General features: G+C 35.5%; 1 protein-coding gene across 1 annotated transcript; it reads left to right on the forward strand.

The window, feature by feature from the left end:
* Positions 1–1,005: 1,005 nt before the first annotated feature.
* htr3a (5-hydroxytryptamine (serotonin) receptor 3A) lies at positions 1,006–8,479 on the forward strand. Its single transcript, XM_074672766.1, has 9 exons — positions 1,006–1,145; positions 2,470–2,633; positions 4,364–4,408; positions 4,500–4,609; positions 4,703–4,872; positions 7,170–7,330; positions 7,400–7,610; positions 7,694–7,930; positions 8,010–8,479. The coding sequence occupies exons 1-9, from the start codon at positions 1,076–1,078 to the stop codon at positions 8,318–8,320; spliced, it is 1,479 nt and encodes a 492-aa protein (XP_074528867.1). The 5' UTR covers positions 1,006–1,075; the 3' UTR covers positions 8,321–8,479.
* The last annotated feature ends 12,616 nt before the right edge of the window (positions 8,480–21,095 follow it).

Consider the following 21,095-nt stretch of genomic DNA (forward strand, 5'->3'; position numbering starts at 1 on the left):
AAAAAAGAATGGAAATTTTGCAAATTAATTGCATTTAATTTTTATTTGTTTACCAAAATTATGAAATGTAATATTTTTTTTACAAAAAATTTGCAAATGATAAAGATATTAATTTTTATTATTTTTGGCACATTTTCTAAAACTTAAAAAAATCTGAAGTTTCTGAAATTTTGACAAGTTTTTGAATTTTTTTGGACAATCTTGAAATTTTAATGTTTTGATTGTGCGAAAATATATTAAAAATAAAAAAATACACATCACATGTTCAAAACAAATTAGATAATTCTTGTTTAGATAATTATGCCCTATACTTTATTTATGTAGAGAATTGTATACACTTTTTTGTCGTCATTTTGAAGATGAAGCAGATTTTGTAGCTCTGAATGAATTTAATCCAGGCAAGCTGAGGAAAAACGTCTCCTTTGAAAGTAAAGGTTGCAGACTCCTGGGTTATCCTAAGAGCTTTCCATCATTTTCTGAGGTGTTGAATGAGCTGTTTTTCAGCCTGCATATCAGAATAAGTCACACGTGGAAGTTGAGGTCTCACTCTGTATCAATCCATGAATCAATCAGTCATTTTGTCAGTCGATCTCAGGACGTTTGTGTCTTAGATAGTTTATGATGTTAATGTGAGTCTTAGACCTTGCTGTCAAACTCTCAAACGCACACCACTGGAGCATTATTATTCAAAGTGTGCAGTTTTTATGGCATTCAGGATCTCACATTTAGCTTCTTGGTCAGTAAAGAGATAAAATCTGTCTCTTAATTGCTCTCCATCTTGCAAACACTCCCTCCTGGTGTTTGGTGTTGTTATTCCTCCATCAGATGATTTCTCTCCTGGCTCCAGTTTCAGATCCATTTATCTCCCAGAGCTGCAGCTTTATCGAGCAGAGAGGAGTGACGTCCCAGCGATGACCCCTCCTCCCTGAGCTGAGTGACACTAACAAGGTTTTGATGCTGGACGGAGGTGAAGTGATGGATATGCAGGATATGGGTTTCAGGCATCTGCTGGATTTCATCAGAGCGTCAGGCAGACTGTCACAGGGAGCGGAGGAGGCACAGCTGAACTGACACCATGAGACTTTCTGCAGCCTGGACCACACTTTTCTTCCTGCTTCTTCAGGGACAATCAAGGAGCTGCTCAGGTACGGCGCTTTATGATTTTTTTATCCAAGTGTTACAGAGTTTCTGGACAGGGACTGAGAGGAGAAGCTTCAGCAGGGCATGCAGCATAGTTTACCAGAGGAAAATAACTATTAAAATTTAAAACTAACATAATAACTTTTATTAATATAATTTTACTGCTGTTGATTCACTGCTATCTGAGTCTTTGATTTTCTTCTTTTGGAAAAATTAAGTTTTTTTAATTTAATTGAAAGCTGAGAAAATCATTGCAGTTTAAGTAACATCATGGATTTAAGATTTACTCTGTAAAATAATAATAAGAAGAAGAAGAAGAAAGAAAAGGAAATGAGCTACGTAGAAAACATAATTTAATACTAAAACAACTAAACTAAAACTAAAAAACTAAAAAAACTAAACTAAACTAAACTAAACTAAAAAATAAGTTGCAGCACTTTTGGATTTCATGAAAAACATCACTGCTGACAGGAAGTATATTAAAAAAAATTTTGGTTGATCTAAATTTATTTGATTTTTTTTTATTATTATTTAAGAGAAAAAAATATATAAAGGTTTTGGGAGTTGTTGCTGCTCTGAAAATCATGTAATTCTCACTAAAATAAAAATTTGAGTCCAAGTAAATCAAAAGATGAATAATTTGTCTGCATGACAGACTAACAAAATAAAAACGATTGGTTATGACATAAAATGATATTCAATACCCAGTACTACATTTATTTATGGCCAGTTTTTTTCAGGACTAAAGTAAAAACATTTAATTTTACATCAACTTATCATATCATTTATTAATTTTTGAAGAATACCCTTTATTTTTGAATTTTAAATGTTGTTTTTGGGCACAAAATAAATTAAATTTATTATTATTATTATAGATTTCTTTTTTATGTATTAATAAAGTAATAAAAAACATTAAAAAAAATAATTAAAAAATAAATAAAATAAAATAAATTAATAAAAAAGTAAAATAAAATAATTACTCATTAGATGTTGAAATCAAGTGTAAAAAATATTGGAAAATGATAGTTATTATTATTATTATTATTATTTATTTATTTTTTTTTACCAAAACTGATTATTTTAAGACTTGCTGTCACATGTATTTTATTTAAAAGGAAGAGGATTATTTCAATAAAAAAATATATAAAAATAAATGTATAAATAAATATGATAACTAAGTCGTTTATGCTTTAAATTAAGTAAACGTGCATACGTACATAATTAGATTACTAAATATAAACTGTGATCTTGTTTTCATTAAATGATTTTGCATCAAAGGTCTCAGAAGTAACTACTATAAGTGGAACTTTTTTTCTGACTCGTTTCCAGTGAAGAAGCCTGGTGGGGGAATAGGAAGATTCGCCAACGCCACGTTAGTGCGTCTGTCTGAGTTCCTGAGCGCCGGCTATAAGAAGGGGGTGAGACCAGTGAAGGACTGGAGGACGTCCACCATCGTGGCCATAGACCTCATGGTTTACTCCATCCTCAACGTGGTGAGTCAGGATGCTCATAGCTGTGACCTCTAGTAACCTTTGATCCAATGTTACAGTATGTGCTGGGCGTGTCATGTGATCTCTTCACACGCCTAATCATGTTATATCTCAGTAATCATGTCTGTTTAACACTTATTAATGAGCAGATCTCATTAAAACTCTGCTTCGTTTGATTAGTAACACTTTAAATTAACCTCAGATTAAAGTGATTTAACACGCTGTGTTAAGAAACGCCGTCTGAACCTTTAGGTGTGACAATTTGATAAGAAATATATAGATCAGAAAAAATGCAGACAGCTACAAGAGAATCACTCTAAGATGCTGTTCATAGCACAATGACTGAGAAAAAACAAACATCACTGTGAGCTCATTATTATGTCAGACTGAGTTTGTGAATGTTTCAAAGCTAAACTTAAAAGCACTCATAAATCAACAGAGAGTTAGTCTGCAAAGTACATTTTTTAAATTTTTAAATACAGTGTTGAGTGTCTTAACTGGTCTACATCAAAGAAGACAGAAAACGTTAATTATGTCATTAAAGAATTGTCCAAGTGAGCCAGGAAAGCCTGACTCTGAATCAGGGATCTGCAACCTGTGGCTCTGGAGCCAAAAAAGTCTCTTTAGCTTATTGTCATGCCTCCCTCTGGCCTAGACAAAAAATAAATAAATAAATAAATAAATAAAATTAATAAAACAAAATGTATAAAAATAAAATAAATAAAAATAAAGACAAATAAATATATTTTTTAAATAATTCAGATAAATAAAATTTAATTCTTCATTTATTTCTTATTAATTTTGTTTTTTCTTTTTTTGTTGCACATATATCTTGGAGTTCAAGATGACACTTTTCTATCATCGAGTTGAAAAAAAAGTTAATCTGTAATTAAAATGTGCAAATGATATGTGGCAAGAAATTAGCAATCTAAGTATTTTCAGAACAAGCACAAAGCATTTTGTTGAAAAGAACCAAATTAGAGAGGAACGAAAAGAAAGATCCATTTTGGAAATTTGAGATAAATTCAGATCTTACAGCTCTGACGTAGAGAGGATCACACAGCAAACTGAAATGGACCTTAGTAACAAAAAAATCCCTTTTTTTTTTTTTTAACTTTTTATGAAGCTGCTAAACTGCAGCTATGCATTTTTTTTAATTCATATTTAAAGTGGGTTAATTTTTATTTTATTGATTTAACATTAATTTGGAAAGGACTCAAATAAGCCTGAATATTTATTCATTTATTTATTAACATTTTCCTGCCCATCTTCTGCATCTTCTTGCATGGTACCTGTCAAATAAACTAATTAGATAAAAAAAATAAAAAAAATAAATGGGGAATTTATTTTAAAGCCAGCCCAACACATGCACACTACTCTTCTGTTTTTTTTTTTTAATTAATTAATTAATTAATTTATTTATTTTTTGTTAAAACAGGAAAAGAAAGACAAGGAATATAACTTATAATTTTAACACTGGAGTTTTTTTCTACTGTGACTTGTCCAAAAATATGTGGTTGAAAATTTTAAGGAAGAAAAATCATCAGCAGATACAGCTCTGAGAAATTTTACATGTCCGTTTTTAAAAACAACACATTTTAATTGTCAAATTATTTTTTTGTAAATTAAAATGGGAGGGAATGTAGAGGCTCAGTCTTAGCATGAATGAAATAATACATTTTCTTTGGAATAATCTTTTTTTATTTCTAATATCTTGTGGTGTTCCTCTCCAGGATGAGAAGAACCAGGTTTTGACGACCTACGTGTGGTATCGACAGGTGAGCTGAAGTCAATGATAAATGAGTTACCCTGAGGAAACTGAACAACAAACGTCTCTCTTCAGCTGGTTTCTCTGCTCTGACGTTTCAGTCCTGGACCGATGAGTTTCTGGTCTGGAACCCTGAAGACTTTGATGAAGTCAAACAGGTTTCCATCCCCACGGCCAACGTGTGGGTTCCTGACATCCTCATCAACGAGTTGTAAGAGCTTCTTTCTTTTCTTTCTCATCTCAAACTCTGCACCTCCTCCTTCAGAAAGCTGCCCTAACGCTGTGTGTTGTCCCCGCTCTGCAGCGTGGACGTGGGGAAGTCTCCTGACATACCCTACGTCTATGTGACTCACGATGGGCTGGTCAGGAACTACAAACCCATCCAGGTGGTGACGGCGTGCACGCTCAACATCTACAACTTCCCGTTCGACGTGCAGAAGTGCAGCCTGACCTTCCAGAGCTGGCTCCACACCAGTAAGACGTCTCTATGTAACCTGGATCTACACCACTGAAGGGATACTCTGGTTTATTTCTTAACTTTGCTTTAAATCAGCTGAAAACTTCCTCTGACTGAAGACAAAAAAGAAATGCTTCAAAGTTTAACTGTTGCCGTATATAACTGTAAATATTTCCTTATTGCGTTGATCAGTTAAAGAAACTGTGAGGAGTTTCTGAGTGATCTTTAAAAAGTCTCTCTTCTAGATTAATTCCTGATCCTAATCCGCACTTTAAAATGAGATTATCAGCACCAATATTAACGGTTATTCCTGAAAGCTACTTCTTTGCATCCTGATCTAGTCAAGTAACAAAGTAAAAATACTTTAATGCCATACTTAAGTAGATATTTGTAGTATTTATCCTTTTTTTAGCCAACTTTTTAATTCTACTCTTTACATTTTCAGACAAATATTTGTACTTTTTTAATCCCTACATTTAAAAAAATAGCTTTGTTACTCCTGTTTCTTTCGGTTTGGAAAAAAAAAACGAACCCACGCACAGAAATGTACACACAAAAATAAAAACCTATCCAGATAAATTGCGGCATTCAGATAAAATGAATTGGACTGTGACTGGATGGAAGGAATAAACATAACTCTGCCTCAGCATGAGTTACAATAATGAGGCACAGTGAAGTTTTCATTAAAACATGAAGAAGACCCAGTGCTGCCCTCTGCTGGCACAAAACAGGAAACAGCACCTACTAAGTACGGTGGCTGTTATAGAAAAAAGACAATAAAATTCTTAAAATTATCCACAGTTAGCTTAAATTACTCATGCTTTGGTCTTTCTCTAAGTGGAAAATAAAATTAATCTGGCTTACATGGGGGTGGGCGTTGAGAGCTGCCACTAGGTGGCAGAGCGCTCCATGATATAATCATAAGGGAAACACTGCGGCTGTTGTGGTTAAGTCTGAGTGAACTAATCAAACATTTTGTCTTTCCACAATAAGTTTGAAGCGATCTAGCCTTCATGTTGAGTGTTGGTCAACACCAGCTGCTCTAAACTTTTCATCATTAACATTCTAACGAAATCGAAACTTAATAGTCATTATGGCCTTTAGAGTGCACTGTAGACCTCTGTGGCGCAGCCCAAGCTTTTGTCCTTAGTGGCACATTTTCCTTCTTATACTACTTTCACTTTTATACTATAAGTAGTTTTTCAACCAGTACTTTTACATTTTTACTGAAGTAAAAAGCTCAAGTTGTTACTTCAACTTCTATTAACGTCTTTTTAAACCCTACCATCTATACTTTTACTTGGGTAATGGATGTAAATATTTTTAACAATTCTGTTGATAATTAAAGTTTGGTTGATTGATTGATTTAAAACATGTCTTGGTGTCAATGATTATCAATTTGTTTTCAAAAAATTGTGAACTAAATTTGAAAGATAAGCTAATTAAATGTTTTTTAATATGTTTTAAAAGTCAAAAAAAAAAAAAAAAAAAAAAAATGATTTATAACCTAAACAGACAACATATCCTCTAGGGCTGGGACGATTTCTTGTGTTTTTTTTTTTTACGATTTTTGGGATGCTAATTCGATTTAATTTGTGATTCTTCGATATTTATGATATTTACAATTTTTGCAATTTTGCAATTTTTTTTTTTCATTTCTCTTTTATAACACCAGACCATGTGAAAAAGTTAAATGATGATAATGTCTACAGACTTTATCAGGAGCCATATTTCCCATAAAATGCACATCACATTAATCAGAGAGAAAAATTTCGCCCTCTGCTGGAGAAAAGTGGGAACTTATTTCCAATCCAGAATAATTAAAATTAGTTAAAAAAAAAAAAAAAGAAGAAAAAAAAAAAAGAAAAAGATTTTTTGATAAAGAATCCATATTTTATTATTGTCAAACAAAAAAAAAATCCTGATTCATCAATTACCTATTTTTGTCTCCCACCCCTAGTATCCCCAGGGATACAGGGTTGAAAATTGAAAATAATAGAAAATAGAAATTTGTTGATTTTCAAAAATACGTACGTGTGCTTGCCCATTTAAGAGTTAACTCCCACATCAAACTGATTATTTTAGCCACAGATCAAAACAAAAAAACACTTTATGAACAATCTTTAAATCGCCATCATCATGACAATCCTCCTCCCTGTGTCGCCCTGTCTCCCCTCTGAGGAGATAAAACGTGTCTCTGCGTCTCTGAGCCGCCCCCTGCTGAGACGAGCACTCACAGACTGAGTGCTGAGTGATAGTTAACCTGTTAGATCACCCGTTTCACGCTGCTCTCCACGCTGTGTTCGATCTGCAGTCGATGACATCAACATCACCCTGATGAGGAGCCCCGAGGAGCTCAGCGAGGACAAGAGCGTCTTCATGAACCAGGGCGAGTGGGAGCTGCTCCACATCCTGTCCAAGTACAAGAGCTTCAGCGTGGACAACGACGACTACTACGCCGAGATGAAGTTTCACGTGAGTGTTTGACGGATGAGACCTGGGGAACGCCACGTCATTCGTTCTAACAGAGCGTGTTCCTCCCAGGTGGTGATCCGGCGCCGGCCGCTGTTCTACACGGTGAACCTGCTGCTCCCCAGCATCTTCCTGATGGTGATGGACATCGTGGGTTTCTACCTGCCACCGGACAGCGGGGAGAGGGTCTCCTTCAAGATCACCCTCCTGCTGGGCTACTCCGTGTTCCTCATCATCGTGTCCGACACGCTGCCCGCCACCGCCATCGGGACCCCGCTCATAGGTGACCTGATCTATGTCCGCTGATCTGTGTTTGAGGACATGTTCTGCCTGAAAAACTACTTCCTCTCATCCTCTGCCCTGTAGGTGTGTACTTCGTGGTCTGCATGGCCCTCCTGGTGATCAGCCTCACAGAGACGGTTCTGATCGTACGTCTGGTCCATAAGCAGGACCTGCAACCTCCCGTGCCGCACTGGGTCAAGTACCTGGTCCTGGAGAGAGCCCCGGTTCTCTTCTGCATCCACAGGAAGCACCGCCTCTGCTCCAGGCTGTCCTCGCAGGCGTCCGACATGGAGCACTACAAGGACAACACCTACGGGACGGGTAAGGCGCCGCCGAGGGCACCAACAGGCTGTGGGTCGTGATGTTTCTGCTGTGTGACCCGTCTTTGTCCCGCCCCCAGCGCAGTGCACCGTCCACCACACCTGTGAGATCGGACGCCGCCTCAGCCAGCACGACCGGGAGGGGGACCTCCTCAGACTGGGCCTGCCCCCCTCCAGAGAGCCCACTCCACCCGTCATGGACAACATCCTGCAGGAAGTGACCGCCATTCGCCACTTCCTGGAGAAGAGGGACCGCTGCAGGGAGGTGGCGAAGGAGTGGCTGCAGGTGGGCTACGTGCTGGATGTGCTGCTCTTCAGGGTCTACCTGGTGGCTGTGGTGGCGTACAGCATCACGCTGGGCACCCTGTGGTCTGTGTGGCAGGTGGCCTGAGTTTGACCCACGCTCAGGGGGCGGAGCTTAAAGGGCCAGAGGTGTGGCTCCATACGCCGTGTGTGGCTCAGACGTCACGGGGAACAAGGTGAACGCTTCCTGCAGCTGAGGCGTGTGTGTACAGAGGTCGAAGATGGTTGCTGCTGCACACACTTTACCATCATCATCATCATCATCATCATCATCATCATCATCATCATCATCATCATGACACAGAGCCTGTGTTAGCGCACAGAGAAATAAATAACAGTATCATCTGCATATAACTACATCCATACTCCAGTGGTTTTAGGTTTTTCAGTAGCTGTAAACCTCGCTGTAGCAGTCTTTGAGAATAAACACTTCTGAGGTGAAGAAGTAGAGACAAAATGTGATGATGAAATCTTAATATTTGCAGCCTCAATGGTGAGTTTTCTGTGTTGTAAAATATCTTGTTAAATATGTAAAAAAGTATCTACACAGATTAGGAAACTAACTTTACATATAAACATGTAGAGGTGATGAGTGTAATGGTGTATTTTTCTGCAAGGTAAAAGTGCAAAACTTTAAAATACTGATAATTCATCTGTCTAATAAATGTTTAATACTTTTTATTCTGAGCTCGGATAACTCGGTGCCTCCACATTTACTGTATAGAAACAGATCTGTGCTTCGATAAATGATATAATTGTTATATAATTGTATAATTTTTGGGTGTTATGGGGTAAAAAATACTCAAAATATAATTAAAAAATGGAGAAATGTGTGGATAATAATATATAATAATAGTAATAATAATAATAATAAATGTTGCTTTGTTTTAATCTCAGCTTGGAGACTAACTTATTTTGACTGTTTTATTTTTTATTTATTTCTAAATTTCAGTTCAGAATTTTTTAATTGGAATTTTATTTTCTGTTGAATAATTTTCTTTTTATTATCCTATTTTAGCTGATTTTATTATGCACCTCATGTTACACTTTCTCATTTTTCCATATTATTTATCCAACTTTTAATTAATGTTGTTATATTATTTTACTTATTTATAAATTTACACATTTACTTATCTTAACCTTTAGTATTTCCAGGTATTTTTAATTTTATTTATTTATTTACTTATTTATTTTTAATTAATTAATTAGTATTTTAATTTTAGCTCCTGTATTTCCTAATTTTTATTTAAGATGGCGTTCCCTCAGTCCTCTAATTCTCACTCTGTTTTCTGTCAGAATTTTCTCTTTATATCTTTGTGTGTGTGTATATTGAATGTGGTTGGGGAGAGGGGATTGCAGGAGTCTCATGTTTTTATTTTTTATATTTTTTTCAATTATGCAATTTTCTGCTTTTATCAGTTCTTGTTATTTAATTTTATTTTTATTTTTTTTATTTTTTTAAAAACATTTTTTGTAAAGCACTTTGTATTAAAAAGTCCTGTATGAAAAGTGCTGTACCAATAAAGTTTGATTGATTGACTTGATTAAAAAAAAACTTGAAAACTTAAACATAGGCCACAAAAAAACAAAGGTTATAGAAATCAAGCGTACCTGATTGATCTCATCTTACATCACAGAAACAAAAGTGTTTGTATAATTTTTCAGCTCATTGTACCTAAAGATGGGCGAGGATCTGATCCATACCAGCCTTATTTAAAGGTATTGATACTTGCAAAGGCTGCCAATACTCAAGGCAAAACAAGTCTTTGTTGAGCAAGTCCTCCTCACCAGTAGTTGGCGCTACACTGGTGCAAATGATCTGTCACTGTTAATTGAAACTCTAAGTATCAAAAGTACAAGTGGTATTGGTAATCAGTATTCATGAGTACTCGAGGGAGAACTGGTGCTGGTATCGGTCTGAAAAAAAGTGGTATTGCGCACCCCTGACTGTAACGTAACATTCATAGACTATCATCCACACAAACAGGAAACCAGTGGTTGACAAATATCATCCCATTTCCTTTCTGCCTGCTCTCCCTAAGGTTTTGGAAAAAGAGTGGTGTACAATAAAATCAAGTATCCTGATGAACTAAACATCTTAGTCAGATCTCAGCGTGGCTTCAGAAAAAAACAGCACCACTTCCATGATCAAACTTGATCCAACTGAAAAAAATCAGTGATGCAATCGACAAAGGGTGGTTATGGTATCAACGTTTTTCTGGACTAATCCAAAGCATTCAACACCATGAAGCTTGACATCCAGATTCATGAATTGCAACAATAAAACATCAGAGGTCTAGGTCTGGACTGGTTCATTATTTATCTGTTTAGAAGAGATCAGTGCGTTTGTGTAAATAAAAAAACATCCATCAACCGTGGGGTTCCACAGGGCTCCATTTCAGAACCACTTCTCTTTATTCTTTAAATATATGACTTTAATGTCTCGCCTGTATCCCACAAAATATTATTTGCTGATGACACAAACTTGTGTCTTTCCCACAAGAATTCAAATGTATAAAAAAAAAAATAAATGAAGAGCTTGAGGAGATCGATAACTGGTTCAAATTTCTTTGAATATCAGAAAAAAAAGCTGACATAGAGGAAATTTTTTCCAAATAATCAGACAGAGTATTTAAAAAGGGTGTAACACATTTCCAACTCTGCTAAAAAGTCTCGATCTTCTCCAAAAAGAGGTCATACGTGCTGTAACATGGTCTGAGTCCAACCCTCCGACTGAAACACTGCTCAAACATTACGCTGTCCCGCGGTTCACTGAGCTCAGTTACCTCCTGAATGTCTGTATAATGAACCAGACTGAGCACAAAATGAATCACAAACTGTGTGAGCTTCTTCCAGTCTTCCTTCACATGCCACCAGGAATAAAAACCTAATCACTGGAAAAAAATGGAGGTTGAAATGTTCCAGCTTCAGCATCGGATGCAGACGGCTGCAGCAGATACAGGATGAGTCTGACGATGGGTTGAAAATGTCACACTCCATCGCTTTCTTCAGGAAAAAAACTCCAGACAGTGTAATTTACTGATTATATCAATGCAAAAAGAGCAGCTCTGCTCATTTCTGGGACACATCATGCAGTTCACAGCAGCAGCCAGAGGATGGCAGCATGCACAACAGCATCAGTAAGAGCAGAGAGGTGTCAGTGAGTTTCTCCCAAACGACCTCTGAGAAAATGCAGCTCAACATTAGAGGACTGATCAGTAAATATGTTTACCAGAAGAAAAAAATAAACAAATGTGATGAATAAATAATAAAAAAATTAGTCATTTAGAAAAACAGCTCATGAGAGTTTGTGGTTTCTAGATTTAGTTTACATCTGCTTTAAGATATTTCTAAGATTATTTACCTTTTCTTCAAAAACAGTTGCTCTGATTTTGATGCATGTTTTTGAATCACCAATCCACAGATACCTGGATTATTTAATTAATTTTATTTATTTATTTATTTAATTTAATTGTATTTATTTAATTTAATTCTATTTAATTTAATTTAATTTTTTGAATGTTATTTTCCCACTGTGCATCTCACAATATTAGGAATTATTTTATTACTATTTTTCTGTAAAACAAATTGATTGAAAGCATTACATTTTAAATAAACATGAGGGTCAATTTGAATTAAAAAAAAAAAAAAAAAAAAAAAAACCCAACAAAAACCAGAAATCAAAACAAAAAACAAATAAAAAACAATAAACAAAACAAAAAACAGAAAAAAACAGAAACAAAACAAGAAAACAACCTAAAATAAATAAAAAAAAAACAAAACAAAAAAAACAAAAAACAAAACTGAAACCGAAACAAATTACAACAGAAACAAAACAAAAACCAACCAAAAAACCAAACAAAAAATAAAATAAAATAAAATAAAAACAGAACCAAAACAAAAAACAAAAAAGAAAACATGTAAAAAACAGAAACAAAACAAAAATGAAAAATAAAAACAAAACAGAAACGTTACAAAAAAAACAAAAAAAAATCAAAATTAAAACAAAAACTAAACAAACAAAAAATAAATAAAAAAAGAACAAACAACAACAAACAAAAATAGAAACAAAACAGAAAAAAAAACAAAAAACAAAAACTAAAAACCAAAACCAAAACAAAACAGAAACAAAACAAAAAACACAAACAAAAAATAATAACAAAAAAAGAAAGAAAACAACAACAAAAATAAAACCACTTGCATGCACACTTTCCTACAGATTTGAGATTCTACTATAAAGCAGAAACGTTTCTTCTTCTGACACCAACATTTCATCACTTTGTCTAATCTGACTGGCCTCACACCAAAACACAAGAACGTCACATTCACATTTTTTTTTTATATTTTGAAACATGCTGCTTGCTTTTTTTTTTTTAAATTGGTAGCTTCATTTTATTTCCCCAAACCTCCTAAAACAGGAATATTTGGGATCAGAGCTTTAAAGGTAAAGGCTGTCAACCTGAAGAATCTAAGATATTTGGGTCAAAGATCAGAGCTGAGAGCTCCCAGCGCAGCACAAAGAGCCTCCTCTGTTCATATTACCATCCTGACAAACCATCCAGCAGCCGCCTGCCCCTTCCTTCCTAAAACCCCCAAACAAGATCAAAGTCCAACCAAAACGCTCACAATGAGACTCTTTTCTCTCATTTCCTGATTTTGTTTTCTGCCATGATCTAAAAAAGCCAAATAAACAAACAAAAGCACAAAGCTGGGCTCTGTTTTTCTCTGTTTTTCTCTGTTTCTGCCTCTGATATTTGGGACGGAGCGACGAACTGGACGGGGAGGTGGAGATGTGCCTCATTAGTTTCTAAATCTGATGCTGATCCTGCTGCACACAGGAAATGAGGAAATATGAGGTATTATTTGGACAGATTTCCACTCTTTAATATGAGATTTGTTCGGTGAGCGCACAGACACACCTCTCCTTGGTTTTTATTTGGTGTGAAGGTTCAGGAACAAGCTAAATTTATCAAGTTTCATTCACAGACTTTCAGGTGATTTGTGCACATTTAGGAACATGATCAAAGCTACTTTCAGTTTAACCTAAAAGGAAATCATTTAGAGAGTAAAACCCAGCATGAGCGTGTGTTTGTACTTACTTTTCGTGGCGTTAAAGAGGAGGCTTTTTCCCCTCAGTTTGCTACAGAAAGCAGCGTCTGTCGTTTAATTTCTCTGTGGAAAAAGGACGATTGGTCTTTTAATTTCAGCGTTAGCGTTTGGAAAGTGTTGATCCACAGAAAGCCTGTGGGCGTTTGGGCCTGAGCGCTGCTGAAGGAAAAGGTCAGCAGTAATAATCGTTATAAATCTTAAACCAACGAACTCAGTCACATCAAAATGTTGTTGCTAAATGTGAGACGGCACTACAGTTTGACTTTGTGTGGAAAAAACACAAAATGCTCATCCTCAGTTTATTTACAGACTGTTTACAGAAATGTTTTCTGCTCGTTTTTAATGTTTGCTTTCTGTTTGTACTGTGAGGCTGCAGCTTTTGGCCTCAGTAATAATAATAATAATAATAATAATAATAATAATAATAATAATAATAATAATAATAATAATAATAATCAGTGTCACACTTCTGCTGTTTTTAAAATCTCATCATGCAACACCACCATGATGAGAGGTGGAAAGAGCACAAGTACTGTCACAGTGTTACCACTCGCTTTTGGATTATTGTAGCGCCCTGCAGTCCAAGAGGCTGGACTGTTCACCTGGTGCAAGTAAAATCTGGAGTTTCTAATTCCAGTTTAATGTTGCCTATCTTTGTGGGGAAGGAAAATGATAATAATACCTACCTCTGCAAAATAATCCAAAACCTGAAAGGCTGTGCCTGTAAGCCTGAGCTCAGGGCAAACTAACACGCCTTCTCAGACGGATATTTTCTTCACATTTGCAGATCACTCACAGGGCAGGACTATAGCAAAAATCACATGTACACAGACAGCCAATCAGAAACCTGCCTCAGTTGTAACAATGTTTTTTTGTGCATCTTCAGCTCTTGAAAAAAAATAAAAATCAGGCTTTTCAGTCATTTAAGATTGGGTATTTATTTACAAACCAGTCTACACCAAGGGTCTTCAACCTGTGGCTCTGGAGCCTCATGTGGCTCCTTGCTTTTGAATGATGTTTGTTTTTTTGGTTTTGGTTTTTTATTTTTTAGTCCCTTTTAAGTTTGTTTTATTGCACCTATCTATGTACAGCACTTTGTGATTTTTATCTGTGAAAAGCGCTCTACAAATAAGTTTTACTTAATTACTTTAATCCTTTGCAGTGGCTCTGTGTAGCTTTAAAAAAATATATATATAAAGATTTTTTTTCTTTTTTTTTTTACAGAGGGTATTAAAAATTACGGACACTGACACTTATTACAATCATGCAAAAACATCTTATTGAACTTAATATGCATCACATCTTGCAAAAAATCTTTAAAATTTGTTTGACATTTTTGCAGTTTTTTTTTTTTACTTTTTCCATAATTTTTTAATTTAAAGTTTTTGACTTTTTTCCAAATAAAAAAAAACAACAACTTTTTTTTTTTTGTAAATTTAGCAATTTTTTTTATTTAAAAATTTTGTAATCTCTGCTAATTTTTTGCAAAATATTTAAATCTAATTTTTGAAACATTTTAAAAAAAAAATTATTACATCATTTTTAAATGCCACAATTTTTTAAAATTACATATTATTTTACATAATTTAATTCAAAAAATTTGGGATGTTTTGCGAATTTTTGCACTTTTTTTGAATTTTTGATTTTTTGAATTTTTAATTTCTTAGGCAACTTGAAATTTTTTTATACATTTTGAAAATTTATGACAGTTATGACACAACAATTTTTCAACCCTATAAAAATATTTGCAAATTCTGTAGAATTAAAAAACTAAGACATCACATGTACAATTTTATAAAAACAAACTTTTTATTTAGATAATTATTCACCAGTTTTTTTTTTTCACTTTATTGTATACACCTTATTGTCTTTATTGTGAAGATAAAGTAGATTTTGTGGCTCCTGAATGACTTTGATCCAGGTGAGCTGAGGGAAAACGGCTCTTATGAAAGTAAAGTTTGCAGACCCCTTGGTCTTTGCATTTCTGGATTTGGGTACACATTTGTGGATGTGCACATATTTTGTGAATATCTGCATATTTGTTGATCAGTTTACATATTTGTGGATGCATTTACACACACACACAGCTCCATAAACTTGTTTCTGCTCAGTTTGTGTTGCTGTATTTGTCGTCTGTCCCTGACACGCTGCAGAAAAACACGACCTGTGTCACTAACTACTGAGAGATTGAACAAAGAAACAGAAACACATGTTAACACACCTTCCAAAGCAGCGATAACACAACCAGGTAGATGAACATGAGCGACAGCCTGCCACAGGAAGACTCATCTAAAGCTTGTTCAGGTCAATCTACCCCCAACATTTAGCGTCTCGGCTCACTTCCTCTGTAATGACAGCCATGCAAGTGTGACAGAAGAGGAGCCCACGCGCTCACGCCCTGCATATCTAATGATGGCGTTTATGACCTCCATGGCTCCAGAGGCAGCGCAGACAAAGGGCAGTCAGGCTTGAAGAGCCGTTACCATCAGCTCGTCTCAGACAGGTGGCGAGGCTGCCGCGCCAGACAGCGGCGTGCTGCAGCCGCCAACGTTTGTGGGAACACACGGCAGACTGTCAGAGAGTGAGTGGCAGCGTTTAGTCCTCGGCTTTTTCACTTTCTTGCATCACTTTGTGCTTTAAGGATGTCTGGCTCTTTGAAGGCCTGAGCCGCCTACATAACATCCAGAATCTACAAAGAGTAAACCAGATTATAAAGAGTGTGTGCACACACCAGCCAGAGGTGAAGTTTACTGGAAAAGGAACTGATGGAGTTTTACTGGAAAGCAGATGACTGGCTAACTTAGCTTTAGCATGCTAATCCCAAACGTCTGGTTTCCTCTCAGTAACAAGAGACGGGAACCAAAATATAACCAGTGAGAGCGACAGCTGGAAGCTACAACCAGTCCAGGAAATTCACAAATTCAAACATGTCGAGTCAAGCAGTTTCACACGACCAGATACAAAACACAAGATGAAGCAGGAAGTTATTTAAACACACACAGCTTCTAGTTACAGGGTGTCTTAAAAACTATTAAATTCATATATCTGTAAAAGTGAGGCCTTAAAATGTCTTAAATTCAGTAAAATGTTAGATTCTGGTCTTAAATATTTCACTCAAAGGTCTTTAATTTTTGTCAGAGCAAGACTGGTTAACATTAATTTAAAAATAAATATATTTTGTTTTTTTTTTGAGAAGGAGATGTGGAAGGCTACTTTCTTACTAGCTGCTGATATATATTGTAAACTACGTGCTAGCTGCTCTGCAAATCTGGGTAAGTGCAAATTTATTGAGGGTTGGAGGGACCAGTGGTTTTCAAAGTGGGGGCCATGGCCCCCTGGGAGGCCGCCAGGGAGCAAAAGGGGGGCCTCAGAAAATTGGAGGGAACAGAAAAAATATAATTTATTTATTTATTTATTTACATTTGTATTTATTATTTTAATTATATATTTTTTTATTGTTTTGTGGACAGTCCCCTTTAATTCACTGTGCAGTAAAAGAGGCAGCTTTAGTCTGCACAGCTCATTTTCAGCTGTGGTCCCCGGCCAGTTTTAAAATAGGCAGCCTACAATGTAATCATTAACAGTAAAGATACAATTAAATACAAAAGAAAATACATAGAATGAATGGTTATCAAAGGCCTAAAACAAAAGTAAGAGACATACAACTTATCACACAAAATGAGAACAGACACAAAGCAATTCATGCATTAAAAGGCAAGACTGAGACAACAAAGGGTAAAAAATTAGATTAATGTTATTCTATTTTTTATTTATTTTCATTTTTTTATTTTGTACCCACTTGTCCTGAACATACATAATGTAAAGTGCTAGGTTCACATGTTTCCAATTATACCTATTCAGGAACAAAATTGAAAGACCCATGAACCAGGCCGTACGTGAAGAACAGGATTGGACATTTAAAATCAACTATGGACACTAAAAGACAATAAATAATTACGCCAAAGTTCTGTAAATGGAATCAAAATTTATATTACTCTGATGAAATGTGAAAAAGAGGAGACTAAATATTGAGTAAACGGGGACGGGACTAGATAAGCTCTGCTTCTCCCGTCTTCCCTTTCGGACATGTACAATGTGATCATCTATTGACAATGTGTGATGTTGTATAAGTGTGTCGACATGACCGAAATAAAAATCAATTCAAGTATTGGTACCTGTTACATTTATAACGATACGGCACCGATGCTCAGTACCTGGTAATGGGTATGGGTGCTCAACGGGACCGATTTTAAGTACTTTTGTGTTTTCATGTGGCCAAAATAGTAATTTTTTGATAATAAAATCTTATTATTATTTTTTTATTTCACACATCTAATCTTCTTTATATAACCGTGTAATGATGTGTTCATGTCCAGTATGGAAAATTTCCTACTCTTCCACTCCCTCACAGTGACAAAGATGTGTTTAGGTACCAAAACATGATACCGTTTGATTTTAAGTGAATCAGTACTGGGTACTATAGATGGAATTTGGTTGGTACCTATGAAAGTACCTAATTTGGTACCCGTCCCTATACCTATCTGCACATCGTATGACAGCTGCTACTTCCGCCTGATGATGTCATGATCTGCGTCAACCTGGCTGTTTGCGCCAATTATAAACCTATAATAAATTAAACTGAGCTGTGAGGCTCTTCCTCTGTCTAACTACTGGCTCCATGTGAGAAAGGAGTACCCACCTCAGCTGACAGAGCTCTGAATGTCTTCTCCTTTTTGCAACAACCGACATGCGTGAGTCTGGATTTTGTTTGTTAGTAACTTCCTATTCTAAACAAATGTAGTAGTCATTGAAAAGTGAATAAAGATTAGAAAATACATTCTTAAAGTTGACATTTCTTTTCATATTCTGAAGTCTGTTGGTTTCCAAAGGGGTCCCCTGGCCAGGTGCTAACGCTGTTTGGAGCCTTGGCCTAGTAAAGTTCAGAAACTCCTGGTCTGGACCACATCAGTTTGGATTGTAAGCAGCAGGATCCTACAACCATCACCTATATTTATAGTGTGTTTGGTCTGAAATTTCATTAAAGGTGGAGTTAAAAAGATCTTAAAAGTCTTAAATTTGACTTCCTGAAACCTGCAGATACCTGTAGCTACCCTGCCTAGCATTGGCAGACCAATTTTTCAATATAAGGCAAATTATAAGAAACCTCATACAAATACTTAAAACTTAGTGTGATCAAGGAGAAAACACTTACCTCCAACATATGATGAAACCAACTTCCTGTGACTGAAACATCTCCCATCAGGTGTAGAAGCTGCTAGCATCCTGCAGCTAGCAGCTAGCTCCCTCAGAGTCCCAGGTGGTCCATGTTCCCTCTGAGTCCTCTTAAAGTCAGAGCTCCAGGTTTACTCCTGCCTGGTTAAAACATCTTCTCCAGTCTTCTCACCTTGTGCTTTTGCTTGTTCTCCTGAAAACAGCTCCAGCAGCCATCATGTTTTTAAGAAAGGCCTCAGTCACAGGTGAACCCGCCCTGTTGGCCCTGCCTGGCTGTGATTGGCTCAGTGTCACTTCAGTCAAGCTTCTTTTAAAAAAATGAGTCTTTTTTTGTGTTTTTAGTTTTGCATTTCTCTCTAAAAAGTTCGCTCTGGACGCGTTGTCTCAGTGTTTGTTGTTTAGCAGTTGAGTTTTATTTATTTATTTATTTTTTGGCTCTGCTCTCTCCTGAACCTCACCTGTCAGAAAAACAATGAGCGCGCTCTGTTTGGCCTGGCTGGCACTCCTCATGTCGTACAGCGGTGAGGGCAGAGGAGGTTACTGAAAGCCGTCTGTAGGAAACCTGTTGAATTTCTATCAGCCTCACACAAGGTGCAGGAACTCTCTGCTTCTTCTTCTTCTTCTTCTTCTTGGTGCACTAATACAATCAGAATCAGGATGGGAGATGACTTCTAATATCAACTTTGTCTGATGCCTTTATGTGCAAAACTATAAATGGCTCAAAAAAAATAAAGCTATTTTCCAGTGGGTGTTTATTTTGGTAAACAAAGAAACAGAGCGGTTGTCCATCCTTGGCTCAGAAATAATAGAGGAGGAAATGAGAGCTGGCAGTCAGAGCGTGTTTTCTGTACAGGTGGAGACATCAGGATGAAGCCAGCGGCCCACTGCAGCTTCATTATAAATATTAATGGTCTGTGGAACAAGCTGAGCTAAACCCGGACGTTTCAGTGAATTTTATTTGACAAAACCCCCCCAGGGTATAATTTTACAACCAAAAAGAGGACATGTCCGTGCAGAGGAGGACGTATGGTCACCCTGATAATGGAGATTTAAAGTGCTGGAGGAAAATTTTGTGTGACCTTGAGGTAATGAGGGCAAGTAAAAAATACTGACCCTAATTCATTTATTTGTTATATGTTGTAATTTGGAGTTAAATTTGTACAAAATGCAAACTCAAAAAGTGCAAACTGTTGAGCTCAAAAAAGCTTTTTTTCTTCTTCCTGTTGGTCCATGCAAGGGGTCTTCAACCTTTACTTTCATAGGAGCCATTTTTCCTCAGCTCACCTGGATTCAAGTCATTCAGGAGCCACAAAATCTACTTTATCTTCAGGGGAAAAAAGTGGATAAAACTCTATACATAGTTAAAATATTGAGAATAATTATCTAAAGAAGAATATTTTGGAATTTATACAACTGTACATGGGATGTCTTAGATTGTTTTTGTTTTGATAAATTTAAAGTATTTTATCAAAAAATATTTTCAAGAAATACATTTTTCAAAAAAAATGCAACTTGCAAAAAAAAAAAAAAAAAAAAAAATGAAATTCAAAAAATAAAAAAATTAAATATAAAAAATTAGCAAAAACTAAATAACTGACATTTTCAAAAAATAAAAAATACAATTTTGAAAATGTGCAAAATTTAATCATTTTCAAAAAATTGCAATAAAAAAATGAGATTTAAAAAATTTGCAAAAATTTACATAGTTGTTAGAATTTCAGAAATTTACAAAAACTACGAAAATGAAAATGATTTAAATGATCAAAGATGACAAATTTAAATTTTAAAAGATTTCAAAAAGTTATTGAAATCCAAAAAAAAAAAAAAAAAAATTTAAAAAAATGGAAAAAAAAGTTTAATAAATCCCCCAAAATTCTAAACATTTTAAATGATACTTGAATTTGATAACATATTTTTAAGCAGCTACTATTACATTTATTGTGTTGTTTTTCCAGAGCTGTAGGTTGCAGACCCTTGCTCTACGCAGACTTGTCTTCAGTGTTCTCTAGTCCTGTGGCATTTTATAGTTCAGAGAGACATGGTGAGTTATCCTGTCTTTCATTTTATATAAAAAGCCTTTTTCTCTATTTTTTATCTATTTTTTTTTTTTTAATTCAGAGTGTCTTATGAAAATAAAGTTCTGGGAAAATTTTAATCTGTTTGTGAAACTTAGACAAAAATACTCTGTCAAAAATGTTGTGTAACCCTGTAGCTGTAAATGGAAACTAATGTAAAACTTAATGTCATGCTTCTGGGGCTGCTGGGGGTCAGGATGCTTCAGGTTCATCAAAGTTTCTACTGTTAAAGGAGCAGTTTGTAGTATTTAGTGGAATTTAGAAAAACCAACGAGGAAAACATGAAAGACTTTTCAGAATAATGTCAGAATCATCTTGTTTTCACCAGAATTACAACAATAACAGAAGTTTTTGTTGACTTACAATGAGCTTGGGAGGTCAGCATGCTCTTCTACGGAAGCCCAGAATGGACAAAAGTTAGTAACATATATAATGTGAGAAAAGAAA

Source organism: Halichoeres trimaculatus, unplaced genomic scaffold, assembly GCF_033239565.1.
Source record: "Halichoeres trimaculatus isolate MK-OKI-2021-1 unplaced genomic scaffold, fHalTri1.1 fHalTri1_scaffold_6, whole genome shotgun sequence".
In the NCBI taxonomy this organism is placed as follows: Eukaryota; Metazoa; Chordata; class Actinopteri; order Labriformes; family Labridae; genus Halichoeres; species Halichoeres trimaculatus.

Bases quoted from the DNA above. Each gene is read 5' to 3' on its own strand.
- htr3a (XM_074672766.1), top strand. From the start codon at position 1,076: ATGAGACTTTCTGCAGCCTGGACCACACTTTTCTTCCTGCTTCTTCAG. The intron at 2,634-4,363 runs GTGAGTCAGGAT...GTTCCTCTCCAG, and splicing joins TTTACTCCATCCTCAACGTG to GATGAGAAGAACCAGGTTTT. The intron at 7,331-7,399 runs GTGAGTGTTTGA...TGTTCCTCCCAG, and splicing joins ACGCCGAGATGAAGTTTCAC to GTGGTGATCCGGCGCCGGCC.